Source organism: Myotis daubentonii, chromosome 13, assembly GCF_963259705.1.
Source record: "Myotis daubentonii chromosome 13, mMyoDau2.1, whole genome shotgun sequence".
NCBI classification, from domain to species: domain Eukaryota; kingdom Metazoa; phylum Chordata; class Mammalia; order Chiroptera; family Vespertilionidae; genus Myotis; species Myotis daubentonii.
Window position 1 is genome coordinate 61,661,717 of NC_081852.1, and position 15,695 is coordinate 61,677,411.

General features: G+C 55.9%; 1 protein-coding gene across 2 annotated transcripts in view; it reads right to left on the reverse strand.

The window, feature by feature from the left end:
• DOCK1 (dedicator of cytokinesis 1) overlaps positions 1-15,695 on the reverse strand; it is a 288,665-nt gene that overhangs the window by 79,000 nt on the left and 193,970 nt on the right. For both annotated transcript variants that reach the window (XM_059661723.1, XM_059661724.1), the window contains exons 28-29: positions 9,276-9,377; positions 3,330-3,424 (exon numbers count right to left, since the gene is read on the reverse strand). In XM_059661723.1, the coding sequence (XP_059517706.1) occupies positions 3,330-3,424; positions 9,276-9,377 (197 nt within the window). The remainder of the gene's footprint in view (positions 1-3,329; positions 3,425-9,275; positions 9,378-15,695) is intronic.

Here is a 15,695-nt window from a genome sequence, read left to right on the forward strand (position 1 = left end):
GAATTAAATCCGGGGCCGTTTGAATACAACCCGACTGCGTGCAATGCCAACGCTCAGGTGAGACGCGGGTGATAAAGGGCCGGGAAGGACCTGGGATTCCTGTTTGACCGTCAGGCCAGGCTTCATTAGCGAGCCAGGACCAGAAGCAGGTGTGCCCCCAGGAACTGCGTGGGAAGCATTAGCACAGTCTGTGGAAACACCGGCAGGATGAGGAGGCTCCCACGGTGGCGCAGCTCCGTGCGTGGGTTTGGCTCCGCGTGGGGCCCAGGGCCATGCCTAGATCCAAATCCAGGCCCATTTGGAGGTCCCGGGGCCTCGGGACACAGCTCCGCCAAAGGGGGACACGTCCTGGACTCCTCAGGGGACCAGCCAGAAACGTGCCCCCTGCAGCCAGGGTGGGCCCAGCCGCGTGCCTGGGACCCGGGTCTGAGCCACAGAACAGCTCCGCGCGGCCAGCGTCCCGGGAGAGGCGGCCAGCGTCCCGGGAGAGGCGCAGGGAGGAAAGAGCGGAATTACGACGCCTCTGAGCCGGGCAGACGCAGGAGGCTGAGCTCCAGGGAAAGGCTCACTCAGCATGTGTTCACCATCCTGATGCGAATTCCTGTGTCTTCACTCAGGATCCACATGTTCTCTTCGCCTTCCGGTCCTCAGCTGGCAGCCCCGTGAAGGCGTTTACGTCCGCAGCGGCCATAGAGGCGCGCTTAACATCTTCAGGCCACTGGCTATGCGAAACCTCAACAGGAAGCGGCAAATTTAAAAAGTAAAGCAAATCCCTCGCCGGTCTGGCTCAGTGGATAGAACAGTGACGGCGAACCTTCTGAGCTCGGCGTGTCAGCATTTTGAAAAACCCTAACTTAACTCTGGTGCCGTGTCACATATAGAAACTTTTTGATATTTGCAACCATAGTAAAGCAAAGACTTATATTTTTGATATTTATTTTATCTATTTAAATGCCATTTAACAAAGAAAAATCAACCAAAAAAATGAGTTCACGTGTCACCTCTGACACGCGTGTCATAGGTTCGTCATCACTGGGATAGAATGTCGGCCTGCGGCCTGAGGAGTCCCGGGTTCAATTCCAGTCAAGGGCACGTACCTCGGTTACAGGCTCCTCCCCAACCTGGGCCCTGGTTGGGGCATGTGCAGGAGTCAACCAATCAATGTGTTTCTCTCACATTGATGTTTCTATCTCTTTCCCTCTCTCTAAAATCAATGAAAAAATATCCATGTCCTGAGATGGCTTTACGTTTTAAGTAGCTGGCTCCAGGGGGGACATAAGCGGCTGCAAACACCCAGCTGAGTCAGCTGCTACACACAAATATTGTTTCCTTGCCCGGGAGGGAGCAGCATGTTGGGCAGTGAGACGGGAAATGGAAATGAAATGGTTGCCACCCACACGGTGGTCAGTGTCCACAGGCCTCCTTCGTGGCGGTCTCTGGCTAGTCGCGCTGGCTTGGGGACTGTCCCCACAGACGTGGCAATTGCAGCAGCAAACGCAGATCTGAGTTAAAAGCTCTGACATCGGCCCCAGCCGGGTAGTTCAGTTGGTTAGAGCGGCGACCTGATATTCCGAGGTTACGGGTTCCATTCCCGGTCAGGGCACATACAAGAATCAAGCCACTGACGCATAAATAAGTAGAATGACAAATCAATGTCTCTCTCTCTCTCAAATCAATTAAAACAATAAAAAACTAGACGTGCAACCCAACACGGCACCCTGGGCATTGGTGCCGGAGAAACGGAGACTCGCATTCGCACAGAACCTGCACATGAATGTTCACAGCAGCTTTCTCTGTATTAGCCTCAAACTGGCAACAGTGCGGATGTCTGTCCTTGAACAGGACAGCGGTTAAACCACCTGCGGTAAGTCCACACCGCGGGACAGACCACAGGCGACAAAGGGAACAAACCTTCGACACAACAACCCACCTGACTCTCCAGAGAATTATGTGTTACCTATCCCACAGGAGATAAAATTTTCAAAATGACAAAATGGTGTGAATGAAGAAGAAATTAGTGGCTTCCAGGGACTGGGGAGGGTGGGGTGGAGGGAGAGGAGCGCGGGTTATAAATGGACAACGAGGGAACCTGTGTGGTGACAGAAATGGCCCGGCCTTCACTGCGATGGAGTTGAGAACACTGGCCACCTGCGAGGACCAGGAACGGGGGGGAAATGGGACGGCCATGGGATGCATCGGTGTCATTGCTCTGGTTGAGGTTTGGGGCTGCAGTTTTAGCAAATGTTCGTCACTGAGGGGACCTAGATCAGACGTACACAGCCTCTCTCTCTGTTACTTCTTACAACCGCTCGGCCTGTGAACCCCAGCGATCTCCATAACAACTGCAATAAGAAGGAAGGAAGAAGGCGGGCAGCCAGCAATTCCTTCTGGGAGTCCCATGTGACGGAGTGCCCAGTGGCCACGGCTGCTGCTCACAGAAATTAAAAACCCCAGGGCTGGAAATTAACCGGCGCGGCGACGGCACACGCGGGCTTAAGAAGGATGAAGAACACGCTCATGACTTTTTTGAAGCTGAAATATATGAAAGGCTAACACCTTTCCCAAACCTGGCATAGAGCTGAGAATTGCTCTGGGCAGCAAACAAAGGTGGTTGAAATGAGACGGCGAATGGCACCTCTGTGGGGCGCGGTTACGGTGTTTTGGCCAGGTTCAAGCCTTGGACTAATGAAAGGACAGGGTCCTCTCATGGCCACGTGCAAGTCCCAGCTGGAGGGCAGGGCCCTCCCAGCACCATCGTAGCCAACGGCTGTGGTTGTGAGCTTGACCCTATGGTCCGAACACGTGGCCCCACGTGCCTTGTGGTAGAGTTCGGGTGCATGTAGTTGAGTGAGGTTGGAACTCACGAGAATGCTGTAAACAACGTGATCACGCCCCTGCTTTGCCTCGTGGCATCTGCTACAAAATAAAGACACGGCATGTGGGCGCTGGCGCTGTCTCCTCATCAGGGAGCAGCGTCCCACCGAGACCAGCTTCCATTCTCTTGCCTGTCTTTTCTCAATCCTTTCACCGCCCCGCCCCCCCGACTCAGGGTCACCTTTGGCCGTAACACACCTCTCTGCCCTGGACAAGGGGAGGGGGCTCCTGCCCGGTTTGCTCCTCTTCGGGGGGCAGAGCCCGGGTTCTTCGTACCAAAGCCCCGTCTTGGCACAAGGGCACCACCCAACCTCCAGGCACGTTTCTCCAAATAAGTATTTGGTCACGGAAGGGGGAGCACGTGTACCGTGGGGACGTCCGTGGTAACCAGGCAACCCGGACGCCTGAGACGCGGAAGGGGCGCCGGGGGCAGGGGAGCCTCGGACGGTACTCACTTGTTCTGCATCATGTTCATGATCACCCAGTCGAACGGGTACACGTTCTTCCCAATGAGGTTCTTGAACATGATGAAAGTTTCCATCAGGAAGTCCTGAAACAGAACGGAAACACTGAGACCGCCCGCGGGAGCGCGTGGACCCAGCCCCGGCCGCCTGGCCCGCCCTGAGTAATTACAGGATGAAAGACCGTGCCCTCCGCCGCCGCCGAATGAAAACTTTCCAAAAAGTAACGCAGGTGTATTTCCCGGCGCTGCGGACTATTTCTGTCTTTCTGTTTGCACAGCACCTCCCATCGGGGGAACTTTTCCAAAGACATGATTGAAAACAGTCCCCGGAGGGCATGTCTTTCTAGTAGAAAGAGTGCCGTCCCCAAAGATTACAGGTATGTTGTATTCACACACTTTCTGCTTACAGAAAAACACTGTTTACGAACATAACATGAAGCTTATTAATAGTTCTTATAGTGTCCGGCCGGTGTGACTCAGTGGTTGAGCGTTGAGCTATGAACCAGGAGGTCACAGTTCGATTCCCGGTCAAGGGCACATGCCTGGGTTGTGGGCTTGATTCCCAGTAGGGGGCATGCAGGAGGCAGCCGATCCATGATTCTCTCTCATCATTGATGTTTCTCTCTCTCCCTCTCCCATACTCTCTTATATAAAAAAATAATAATTCTTTTATTTACTCTACTTCCACTTCTCATTATCAACAGGCCCTATCCAGCTGAATATGGGACCTTATTGTCCATGCTCTTTCCTTATATAACTTAGCAAATAAAAGAACTCCCAACCACCTGTGCCTGTTCAGCTCGCCCCGAACCATCGAGCACGAGGTGGCACCGCCAGCCCTTTCCTACGGCAACGACAGCCCACAGGCTACTCAGCCGTGACCGCTGCCTCCCTGAGGGTCCTGTGCTCTCCTCAGTCGCGCTCCACTATCCGCCCGGCATCCACGCTAGGATGCAGCCTGGCATCGGGAAGGGGTGTCCATTTCCTCGGGGTCCCCTCCTGTGCCTGCCAGGATGAGAGCGTCTCGAATCTGACAGCTTGGCACGGGCTCTGAGCTCACCAGAACCAAACAAGTGGTTACCCCGAAGCGCAGGCATCTGGGAGCCCGCACGCCCCCTGGAGGCCTGGGGAGGAGGAGGAGGAAAGGCAACTGAGAGTCACTTAGAAAGGCGCGGCCCCGGTCAGAGGTGGCGAACCAGTGCCCGCTGCTCATTCACGTGACCCACGGAATGGGGATCCAGTGCCGTGGCTGTGAAGATCCGGGAGGTAAACGGAATTTCAGAAGCCAAGGAAGCAATTCCCCACACAGAGCTGCAAGGACTTCTGGCAGAGAGACAGGAGCCAGACTTGAGAGCATGAATCGCCAAGGTCCAAGGTTCAGACGCGCTCTCTGCAGCCTTAACACCAGAGCCAGGCCCTCCCACGAATGAAAACTCAGGGAGCGCTGGCCGGTGTGGCTCAGTGGTTGAGAGTCAACCTATGAACCAGAAGGTCTTGATTCGATTCCCGGTCAGGGCCTGATCCCAGTGGCGGGGGGAGGGGGCGGCGCGGGCAGGGGACGGGTGGGGGTATGCAGAAGGCAGCCGATCAATGATTCTCATCTCTCCCTCTCCCTTCCTCTCTGAAATCAATAAAAATATATTTAAAGAGGAAAACTCAGGGAGCAACTATGATCACCCTTTTGACAAGAGGCCACCAGTTGAGGGGACTTTAGGGACCTGGGCACGGTCAGCCCGCTGTCCCCCCAAACCCAGCTCCCACATGTTCTGGCCACCAGCCCTCCAAGCAGGGGTGCCTCCCCCACACCACACACGGCTCCTCTCCCCGGTTTAAATATTGAAATTCATATTTCACTACTTCAGTTCCCCACTTTCTCAAGAGTTTCCCATTTTAATGACCAGTTTGCAGATTCCGCCGGCTGAGTGCGGTAATTTCGTCGCGCCTCCATTTGCATGAAATTGCCCGCTTTCTTGCTGATCGCTCCTCCGAGCCTAATAATTGAGACACAGGGTCTGGTTCTTATTATTCCGGAGGCGACGCCTCTTTCCCCAACGCCTTCCGCTCCTCTCCCGGGAAACCGCCCCCCGCCTCATTAGCGGGGCTCAGCTGCTCCACGCGCGCACTTTGCTGATCACACGGAACGCTGTGCCTTGTGGGCGATGGGATCTGCTGGGCGTCCGTGTTGTCTGCATCACTTACAGCCGTGGCCGCGGGCCCCGCCGTCGCATCTGCCTCGCACAGGGGACGTGGCTGCACAGACTATGACGGTGGCATTTCCAAGTCCACAAGGGGAGACGGGGGGCGCATAGGAGGTGTTTGTGAATCCATTCTTCCAGGCCAACCCACGCCCGCGGCGTTTCCTGCTTTGCTCGTGGAGAGGGTCCCACCAACTAAGTGGGCAGCTCCGACAAGAGCCATCACTGTACTGTATGGGCCAAGCCTTCTCGTCACGCACCCAGCTGCTTCTGTGCGTCCCGTCCCCGCCCACTGAGCCAATGGCCTCTCTCACCGCCCAGCCAGAGGGGAATCCCAGCCCTTCTGCCGGTGTCCGCTCTTGTCCCCCGTGGTTCCTACACGTCACCCAGAGGGATCTGTTCAGATTGCAAGTCTGGTCCAGGCACCCACCCTCCCCCCATCTCCCGCTGAACCCCCGTACCAGTGTTCTTAAGGATGGAGCGCCGTGACCCTCAGAAGGGGAAATCACCACTCTGCTTCCTGGGCCTGGCTCCAGACAAGGACCCTCGAAGGATGCTAAACTCGTCAGATGAAGGCTTGTTGGGGGGGGAGTAACTGCCGACTGACTGTGGATGCCAAAGTATCACCCCAAGATGACCTGACAAAGGGGCACCTTCACCACGGGGAGACCTGGCAGGGCCCCCCTTTTGCCCAAGGGATCAAACCACCCATCACCCGTAGGGGCCGGCTTGGTGTTTTCACCCCTCAATGCACACAACAGGGAAGGACTCTTGCAAAAGGAGGGGCCTGGATTTCAGACAAAGCTTCCTGTCGACGTACAAGGCAGCACGCAACCCTTAAGAACGGGGGTCGTCTGCAAGACCGTTGGCCTGGTGTCTACCCAGAGCAATGCCTTGAAAGGAAGAAAGAACAGGAGACGAGAGGCACCACAGGCACATGGCAGGGCCTGGACTGGGCTCTGGTCTGAGGCAGCCCCCAGGGAGGACGAAACATCAGGAAGTGAAGGAGTCGGAAGCCTCTGGAATGAGGGTTGGCTGCCCTGCTCCGGAAGGGCCACGGAGGGGGCTTCTTGAGAGATGTTGGCGGAAGCTCTGAGGGGGAGGCAGGTTTCTCACAGGCTCCAGGGATCTCTGTACAGACAGAGCGACTCAGAGGAGGCCGACAAGGTGAGTGCTCGCAGCCGCGGAGCTCAGGTGACAGGAGCCATGGAGTCCATGGTCCCGGCCTTCCCACCTGCTCGCATGGGCGATCGCTCCCGATAAGCACTTGGGGGCAGAGCACAAGGAAAACCGGGGGACGGGAACGAGGTCAGCGACTGCGTGGATGTGGATCGCAACAGCGCCGATGATGCCCCAGGTGGCCTTGCGAGATGCTGCTATTACAGGAGAAACCGGGAGAAGCCTAAGGGGCCTCTCTGCATTATCTTTTACAGCTGCACGTGACTCTACAGATCGGAAAATGAAGCGTTTACTCAAAGAATCAAGGCTTTGAAAGTCATTTTAAAACAATTAAAGGAAAAATAGCAAATAAATGAGTTTTTTTAATAAATAAAAAGAAAGCAAATAAATAAATAAAATATAGCAAAAACAACAAAAAACACACCAAACCCACAAAAAGACAAGCAAAGTGCACAAGGCTGCTCAGCCCGGCGTCGAGTTCCAGGGGCCTCTATGCCCCACCTTCCCCCAGGCTTGTCGGACCCCGATCCGCTCGCTGCCCCAGCGAGGCTCCCATCCATGCTGCACCCTCCGTGCTCCCCTCTCTGCATGGCTCCCCCTCCTCTCCCTCCACATCACAGAGGCTCCCTGGCCGCCGCCTTGTCCAGTCTGGCTCCTTATGGGGTCCTTCCTTCCTCTGCGGCACAGGTGACGTGGGCTCGCTGGGAGGGCCCCCTGCGTCCCGGGCGTGCCTCCACCGGCCTGCGGGGACCCCAGAGCAGGATGTGCCTGCCTCGCCCCATCCTTCCCGCCACGGCGCTGACAGGGCCAGTGTCCGAAAGTGACCTCCCTGTCAGGGTCCTGCATCCCAGGCCCACTGTCCGGTGGAGTGAGCCTTCATTAAGCTTCATTTACACCAGTGGTTCCCAGCGTGGGGCACACGCCCCACAGGGGGGCAACTGGATTTTTCAGGGGGGCAATCTGAGAATGAGTTATTCACAGTGAACTCTGTGCATTTCTTATGGCTCTAGGGGCCTCATATACAGTCTATAAATATATATTGTGACATATGCATGCATTTCAGTTGCCTATTATGTGTTTGAAGCTTTATTTCCTGTTTCCATACCACTTCATATTATTATTTTTTTCACAATTTCTTAGTGGTTTCTTCCTCAGAACGTCCACTGTCCTTTCGTTCTTTTATGTTTCTTTCATGGCTGCCGTGTTCTTTGGAAGCTTGTGTAGACCCCGTTCATGGCCCTTTAGGCTGCCTCCCCGTGAATAGGGGGTCACTTTTTGAATGATAAGAATTCTATGTCACGGGGGGGTGGGGGGATCAGGATTTTAGAGGCTTAGGTGGGGCGTGGCCAAGAAAAGGTTGGGAACCACTGGTTCACACGGATGGTCACAGGAACACAGGAGAGGTGCTCAGCCCGAGGCGCCTGCTCCCACTCTCACGCTCTCACAGGATTGGAATCAGCTGGGGGCTGTTTCACGTGGAACTCCAGGCTCCGAGCAGGAAGCCACTGGCAGGATGTCTCCCAGCCCAGCGGTCAGCAAACTGCGGCTCGTGAGGCACATGCGGCTCTTTGGCCCCTTGAGTGTGGCTCTTCCACAAAATGTCAATTTTGCGCATGGGCCACGAAGTTTCAATCGCACTGTACGTGCGCGCCCGCACGTGGTATTTTGTGGAAGAGCCACACTCAAGGGGCCAAAGAGCTGCATGTGGCTCACGAGCCACAGTTTGCCGACCACTGTCCCAGTCTGACAGTCCCCTGCTGACATTCTCCCCATCACCACGCCCATGAGCACGCTCACTCCCCACTTCCCAAGTGAGAGATGGCACCTGGACCACCCAGGACACCTGCCTGAGGCCCTGGGGTGTCGGGAAGACACCTGCCTGAGGCCCTGGGGTGTCGGGGGGACCCCTGCCTGAGGCCCTGGGGTATCAGGGGGACACCTGCCTGAGGCCCTGGGGTGTCGGGGGACACCTGCCTGAGGCTGTGGGGTGTCGGGGGGACACCTGCCGTGAGCCCTGGGATGTCAGGGGGACCCCTGCCCGAGGCCCTGGGGTGTCAGGGGGACCCCTGCCTGAGGCGCTGGGGTGTGGTCGTTAGGGAGGGAGCTCCTGAGCGATCACTTCCGCTCTGTGGCGAGTCCCCTGTCTGGCTGCATTAGAGATTTACTGAGCAAGTGCTGACGGGCTCCGTGATCACAGCTAATGGATCAGGGAGGAGAAGTTAAGCCGAAAGGCTCTCTGGCTCCCGCTGTTGCAAGTCAATCAGCGGGTGAAGAGGAGTGAACGGAGACTCTCCCTGGGCAGCACCCCCAAACCTCCACGGCCCCGAAGCCCATGAGGGACACGGACAGGGCAGCCCAGTCACCCCTCGCCCAGCACGAGCAGCAGGTCTGCGTGTCAGGACCCTCATCCTAGGAACACGGCTCAGGTGGACCCTCCCAGGCGGCTTCTCAAATCAGCCGCGGGAAACCCCGGTGCAGAACCACACTTAAAACAGCGACTCCAGTGTTTCCCCAAAATGCTGGCCCCAAACACGGGGATGGGACAGGGTCAGAGTGACACTCACCACCACGTCCGTCCTCATCTTCCCGAAAGTCGTGATCAAATGGGCATAATGATAATCTTCCATCTGCCGCAAAATCGCGGTCATGCAAGCCACGAAGTTTCCCTGCAGAGGAATCAGAAGACACAGTTAGACGGGGCGGGGTGGGGGGGTGGGGGGGTGGGGGGGCCGGGGGGGTGGCGGGGAGAACACACCCTTGGGAAAAGTGGGTATCAACCAGGAGTCCTGGGCTGGAACCAGCAGCGCGAAGCCACCGCTCCCGCCACCCCTGGCGGCCACCAGAAGGCAAGTGGTCACTCCACCCTCACAATCTCTTCTTTTCTTTTTCTTCCCTCCCCCCCGCCCTCTAGTCCCTTCTCTCTCGCTGCATTAAATTAGTGCTTCCTGACCAGGGGTGGTCCAGGCCGGAAAAACAAGCTTTAAGTATTTTCCTATTAAACAGACAAAAGTTAGAGACAGGACTGCAACCACCACCTCCTCTGTCCTGTGCTCCTGGTCACGGGCTGTCCTAACCGCACGATGTGTGTGAGCCCTTGTCCTGGGGCCAGGCACACGGCGGCCTTTCCTTCCCCAAGTCCTGCCGGCGCCCCTCGGAGGCACCCCCTTCCGCTCACAGTGAACTACGGCCCGGTTCTCCTCCACGGGAGGGATGAGGAGCGTGGGCTCCACAGAACGTAGAGGGGCGACGGGAATTTCTCAGGGCGGACGGGGCTGGAGGGAAGGAAGGGGAGGAGGAAAAAGGAAAACGACAAGCAAAATCAAGACCCGGAGAAGTCAATGGCTGAAGCAGTTAGCAGACGGAGGCAGCCAGCATGTATGCGGCGGTGTGTGTGCACATGTATGTGTGCAGGTCTGTGCACGTGTGTGCAGGAATGTGCATGTTTCTGTGTGCAGGGATATGCTTGTGAGTGTTTGTATGTGCAGGTGTGTCCATGTGCGTGTTTGTAGCTGTGTGTGTGTTGTTGTACAGGTCTGTGTGCATGCATGTTTGTGTGCACCTATCTGCGCATGTGAGTACACATGCAGGCCTGTGCATGTTTGTGTGTGCGCCTGTGTTCACATGTGCACATATGTGTTCAAGTGTGCAGGCCAATGCATGTTTGTGTGTGCGGGTCTGTGCATGTGTGCATTTGTGTGCATGCATTGTAGGGGATTTATTTGGCAGGTGGGCAGGCGGCTAAGTGGTCCCATTGCCATTGACTGCCATGTATCACACTTTGGGGTTCATGGCTAACAACATCTTAAAAGCCTTCCTTGCACTTCAGTATTTCATCCTAAATTAATGACATTTTAAGAAACAGAGGACATACATTTTCTCCCATTAAACCAGTACAAGTGCAATAAAATTATAGGATGAGAAATACTTTCAGACATGCCTTAATTTTGCCTTATTAAATGAGTTCCCAAATTGCATTCTTTTACGAACTCTACTTTTACAAGCAGTATATTTGAATGCCTAAATGTCTTCTGCATTAATTTGAGATTCACTCTCTGCAGTGAAATGCTGAAGTCCAATCTTGTTCCAATTCACTTTGCATCCGCAGTACACACACATGCTTCCCAACGAGTCGTCCACGGGTGCACTCCATAAATTGAACAAATACAGTGACGATAGGATGGTGCCTTCCATTTGCCCAGAAATGTAAATTATTTGTGAACAATAATAATTGCTGAGGTTTAGATTCCAAGTTGGGGTTCAGAAAAAGAGCTAACGTGTGTTTTCCACTGGAGGAATGAGTTCTGACACAGCAAAATGTCTATTTATGAACATAAACTTTTTAAAATCCTCACAGGAGGATATGCTTTTAATGATTTTTAGAGAGAGAGGAAGGGAGAGAGAGAGAGAGAAAAACATCGAGTGGTTTCCTTTCATATGCGCCCCGACTGGGGATGAAACCACAGCCTCAGTGTGTGCCCTGACCAGGAAGTGAACCTGCAACCTGCTAGGGTATGGATGCTGCTCTAGCCCCTGAGCCATACAGCCAGGGCTGCAGACTCTCAAGATACATAAATACTTGGCCTCCCGTTGAGTTCAAGACAAGCCGCCTTTGCAACTTCTCTGAGCTATGAGATGGGGTCCTGGTCTTCACATGTTGATCAAGTACGAGGCCGTCGGAACCACGGCCCATCAACACCCCACAGTCTCTGCGGCCCCATCTGATGGGCCCTGACCCTGAGCTGCTCCCTCTGAGAGAGTGAACGGCTACAAGGCGTTGCTTAGCAGCCCCGCTCGATCCTTCCCTCTCATCCGGAGGCACATGCGAGTCCTGGGAGCTCTGAGGCCTCTGCTGGTGGCCCCCGGAGGCAGGGACCCGCCGTCCCGCCCCTGCAGGCGGCGAGAACACTGGCCGAGGGAGAGGAAAGGTAACGGCCGCCACAGGTCATGCCCAGCTTCGGCGCTGACGGAGGGAGCTGGCCGTGACCCGGACTCCGCCCCGCGCCCCTAGGGGAGCTTTTCTAGAGCAACAGGAGGCCCGTGTTGGCCACAGTGCCCCTCACACGGGCTCACGTTCATTTTCATGTTAAACCATGGCGACTCGCACTCTACAATCACCTGCGTCACAAGCCAGCTGCGTCCGACCGGAAGCGATATGCGAACTGCTGAACTGGAAACACCCAGTTCAAAGCAGAAAAGCCAGAGCTCAGAGCGGACTTGAGGATGCCGAGGGCATGGGAGTGGGGACGCGGCCGCTCTCACGGAGGGGCAGGCGGTCTGGGGTGCTGAGCGTCCCCCGCGAGGCCAAGGCGGGAGCGGCCGTGGTGCAGAAAATGACACACTAACGATAAGGGGGCCATTTCCATAGAGCAAGGCCCGCGAGGGCGTCCGCGGCCGGTGGGAAGTCTGCACGGTGGGCGAGGACGTCAGAGAGAAGGCAGCCCAAGGGCCTTAGCAAGGATGGGGGCCCCTAAGGTAGGCCCGGGAGAGGGGCCGAGACGGCCATCACAGGCAGAGGTCGGAAGGCCCGGCGGCGCAGACGTCTCTTCACTTAACCGGAGGGAATGTTCCAGAGGATCCGTACTGTTCAGGCCTTCTAAGAAGAAGCGAGTCTTGCAAGTTCAGCTCTTTTCTAACCTGAACCGATGGACCCGCTGGGCAAGGGGCAAGGGGCCAGGGGCCAGGGGCCTGGTAACACACCCAGAGAGGTGCCTCCCGCTCTCTGCGATGGGCCCATCCCCGGCGCCAGGCTTTTGAGGGAGAAAACACCGGCACCGGGAAGCTTTCCCGCCACGTGGCCCCACGGCGGCGAGGGCAGCTAATGCGAGCAGCCACGGAAGCGCGTTTGATGCCGATTACACACTGGAAGCAGAAATGGGAGAACTGTGAAAAGTTTTTGTTTTTAAAATATATTTGTATTGATTTCAGCGAGGAAAGGAGAGAGAGAGAGAGAGAGAGAGAGAGAGAGAGAGAGAGAGATCAATGAGGAGAGAGAATCACTGATTGGCTGCCTCCTGCACGCCCCACACTGGGGATGGAGCCCGCAACCCGGGCCTGTGCCCTGACCGCGAATCGAACCGTGACCTCCTGGTTCCTTGGTTGCCCCCAAACACTGAGCCACACCGGCTGGACATGTGAAAAGAAAAGTTTTATTCTGCAGGCTCAGAAAACAACATGACTGTGTGTGGCTTCGCATTGATTTATTTGAAATGCATTTAGAAGTCAAATGAAGCTTTTACTTCACACAACGGGGAGGTTGGCAGCTCAGCTGGTGGCGGGCACCCAGCCTCCTCCTCGAACCTGAGCCTGGGCTCCCGGTCCCAGCCCCCAGGACTGAGCAAAAATGAATAAATAAATAAAACTCAGACATTTTCCTTACAACTTCAAAGCAATGCAAAGTAGGGGCAGGGAAGGCAGGGTACGGCTGCAGGAGACTTAAAATTCAGGACACAGGATGCCTAATAAACAAAAATGTGAACTTCATTAGTAATCAAAGATGAAGATGACGCCGCGTTATTTGCTTGCCAAAATAGCAAGAAGTGCCGAGGTGAGGAGGCTGCTGGCGAGGGTGCGGGCGCTGAGCACTCTCACGCACCGCTGGTGGGAGCCCAAATTGCTGTAACCTTTTTAAAAAGTGATTTAGCAATCGCTTTGAAAAGTCTTGGAAAAAAGACTCAGCCCCTCTGTAATTCTACTTCTCAAATCCACCGAGGTTGCAATTTGAAATCGGAAACTTTGTGCCAAAGCTGCCCATCGCATCGCTGGGAGCATCTACGTGTCCGGCAGCAGGACCGGTGCACACAGGGTGATGTTGTGTAGGATTGCAAGATAAACCTCTGAAGAGCGAGTCCACTCGGGTCTCAGATGAGCAGACAAAAACAAGGAGGTCCCAAATACTGTAATGAAAACACCACACGGGAGATCCGGCTACTGAAAATCTATGTGTTGTTCGGCCTGAACCAGGAGGTCACGGTTAAATTCCTGGTCAGGGCACAGGCCCGGGTGGTGGGCTCGATCCCCAGTTGGGGACCTGCAGGAGGCAGCCAATCAGTGATTCTCTCTCATCACTGATATTTCTCTCTCTCTCTCCCTTCCTTTCCCTGAAATCAATAAAAATAGGTATTTTTTTTAAATCTATATGCTATTTACTGGAGTTCAGATCGAACCTGGTGTCCTGTATTTCTCATTTGCTAAATCAGCAACCATACCAGAGTGTTGTGATAAAATACTATTCCAACGTTAAAACATTAAACGTTAACCATGCAAATATGAAGTAGTTTCCTAACACGAGGAAACACTGGGAGAACAAAACTGGAGACGATCGTCTGTACATTCCACACAAAGAACACAGCACAGGAAAAAACGAAAAGAAGAAACGACTAGAGAAAAGACCCCAGAGAGTCATCAGGGGCGGGAGCATGAGCCCAGATTACATTTATAAACCACAGATCTGTTCATATTTTATAAGGGAGCCTGAGAGACAAAGATCTCACCTGGCAGCAAGTCCCCCGTTCCTACTCCCTTATCCTCAAAAGTCTCCTTCTCAGCGCTCCCCCGTCCACGTGGGCCTGGTCACTGCTTTGCACGGCCCCTCAGCCCGGGGCTGGACTTGCCTCTGAGCGCTCCTAGATGCGGAGTGTCAAACCTGTTTGGCCCCCAGTGCACTGGGCCAGTGGACAGAGAGAACAGTGGCCAAGTAGAAAGGAAGACAGACAGAGCTGAGCTCATGGAGAATGGAGGACAGGTAGGACTGAGAATAGGGAGGAGGAGGACAGAGAGAACGCGGGGCAGGGGGGAGGGGGTCAGGGAGGAGGACAGAGAGAACGCTGGGCAGGTGGGAGGAGGTCAGGGAGGAGGACAGAGAGAACGCTGGGCAGGGGGGAGGAGGTCAGGGAGGAGGACAGAGAGAACGCTGGGCAGGGGGGAGGAGGTCAGGGAGGAGGACAGAGAGAACGCTGGGCAGGTGGGAGGAGATCAGGGAGGAGGACAGAGAGAACGCTGGGCAGGGGGGAGGAGGTCAGGGAGGAGGACAGAGAGAACGCTGGGCAGGTGGGAGGAGGTCAGGGAGGAGGACAGAGAGAACGCGGGGCAGGTGGGAGGGGGTCAGGGAGGAGGGAGGACAGAGAGAACGCGGGGCAGGGGGGAGGAGGACAGAGAGAACGCGGGGCAGGTGGGAGGAGGACAGAGAGAACGCGGGGCAGGGGGCAGGTGGGAGGAGGACAGAGAGAACGCGGGGCAGGGGGGAGGAGGACAGAGAGAACGCGGGGCAGGGGGGAGGAGGACAGAGAGAACGCAGGGCAGGTGGGAGGGGGTCAGGGAGGAGGGAGGACAGAGAGAACGCGGGGCAGGGGGGAGGAGGTCAGGGAGGAGGGAGGACAGAGAGAACTCGGGGCAGGGGAGAGGAGGACAGAGAGAACGCGGGGCAGGTGGGAGGAGGACAGAGAACGCGGGGCAGGGGGCAGGTGGGAGGAGGACAGAGAGAACGCGGGGCAGGGGGGAGGAGGACAGAGAGAACGCGGGGCAGGGGGGAGGAGGACAGAGAGAACGCAGGGCAGGTGGGAGGGGGTCAGGGAGGAGGGAGGACAGAGAGAACGCGGGGCAGGGGGGAGGAGGTCAGGGAGGAGGGAGGACAGAGAGAACGCGGGGCAGGGGGGAGGAGGTCAGGGAGGAGGAGGACAGAGAGAACGCGGGGCAGGGGGGAGGAGGTCAGGGAGGAGGGAGGACAGAGAGAACGCTGTGCAGGGGGGGTCAGGGAGGAGGGAGGACAGAGAGAATGCTGTGCAGGGGGGGTCAGGGAGGAGGGAGCCCAGGTGGTGAAGCAGGGGACACCTGTGTGTCAGGCAAGTGAACATAAGACGTCACTGCAGGACACAGAGGCAAAAGGTTAAAGGAAGGACGGGGTTTGGAGAATGGGAATGGAGGGTGAGACGTACCGTCCCACAGCGTCTGTGCCAGCTTTGCTCGGTTGAAGGTCTCAGAGTGCGCGT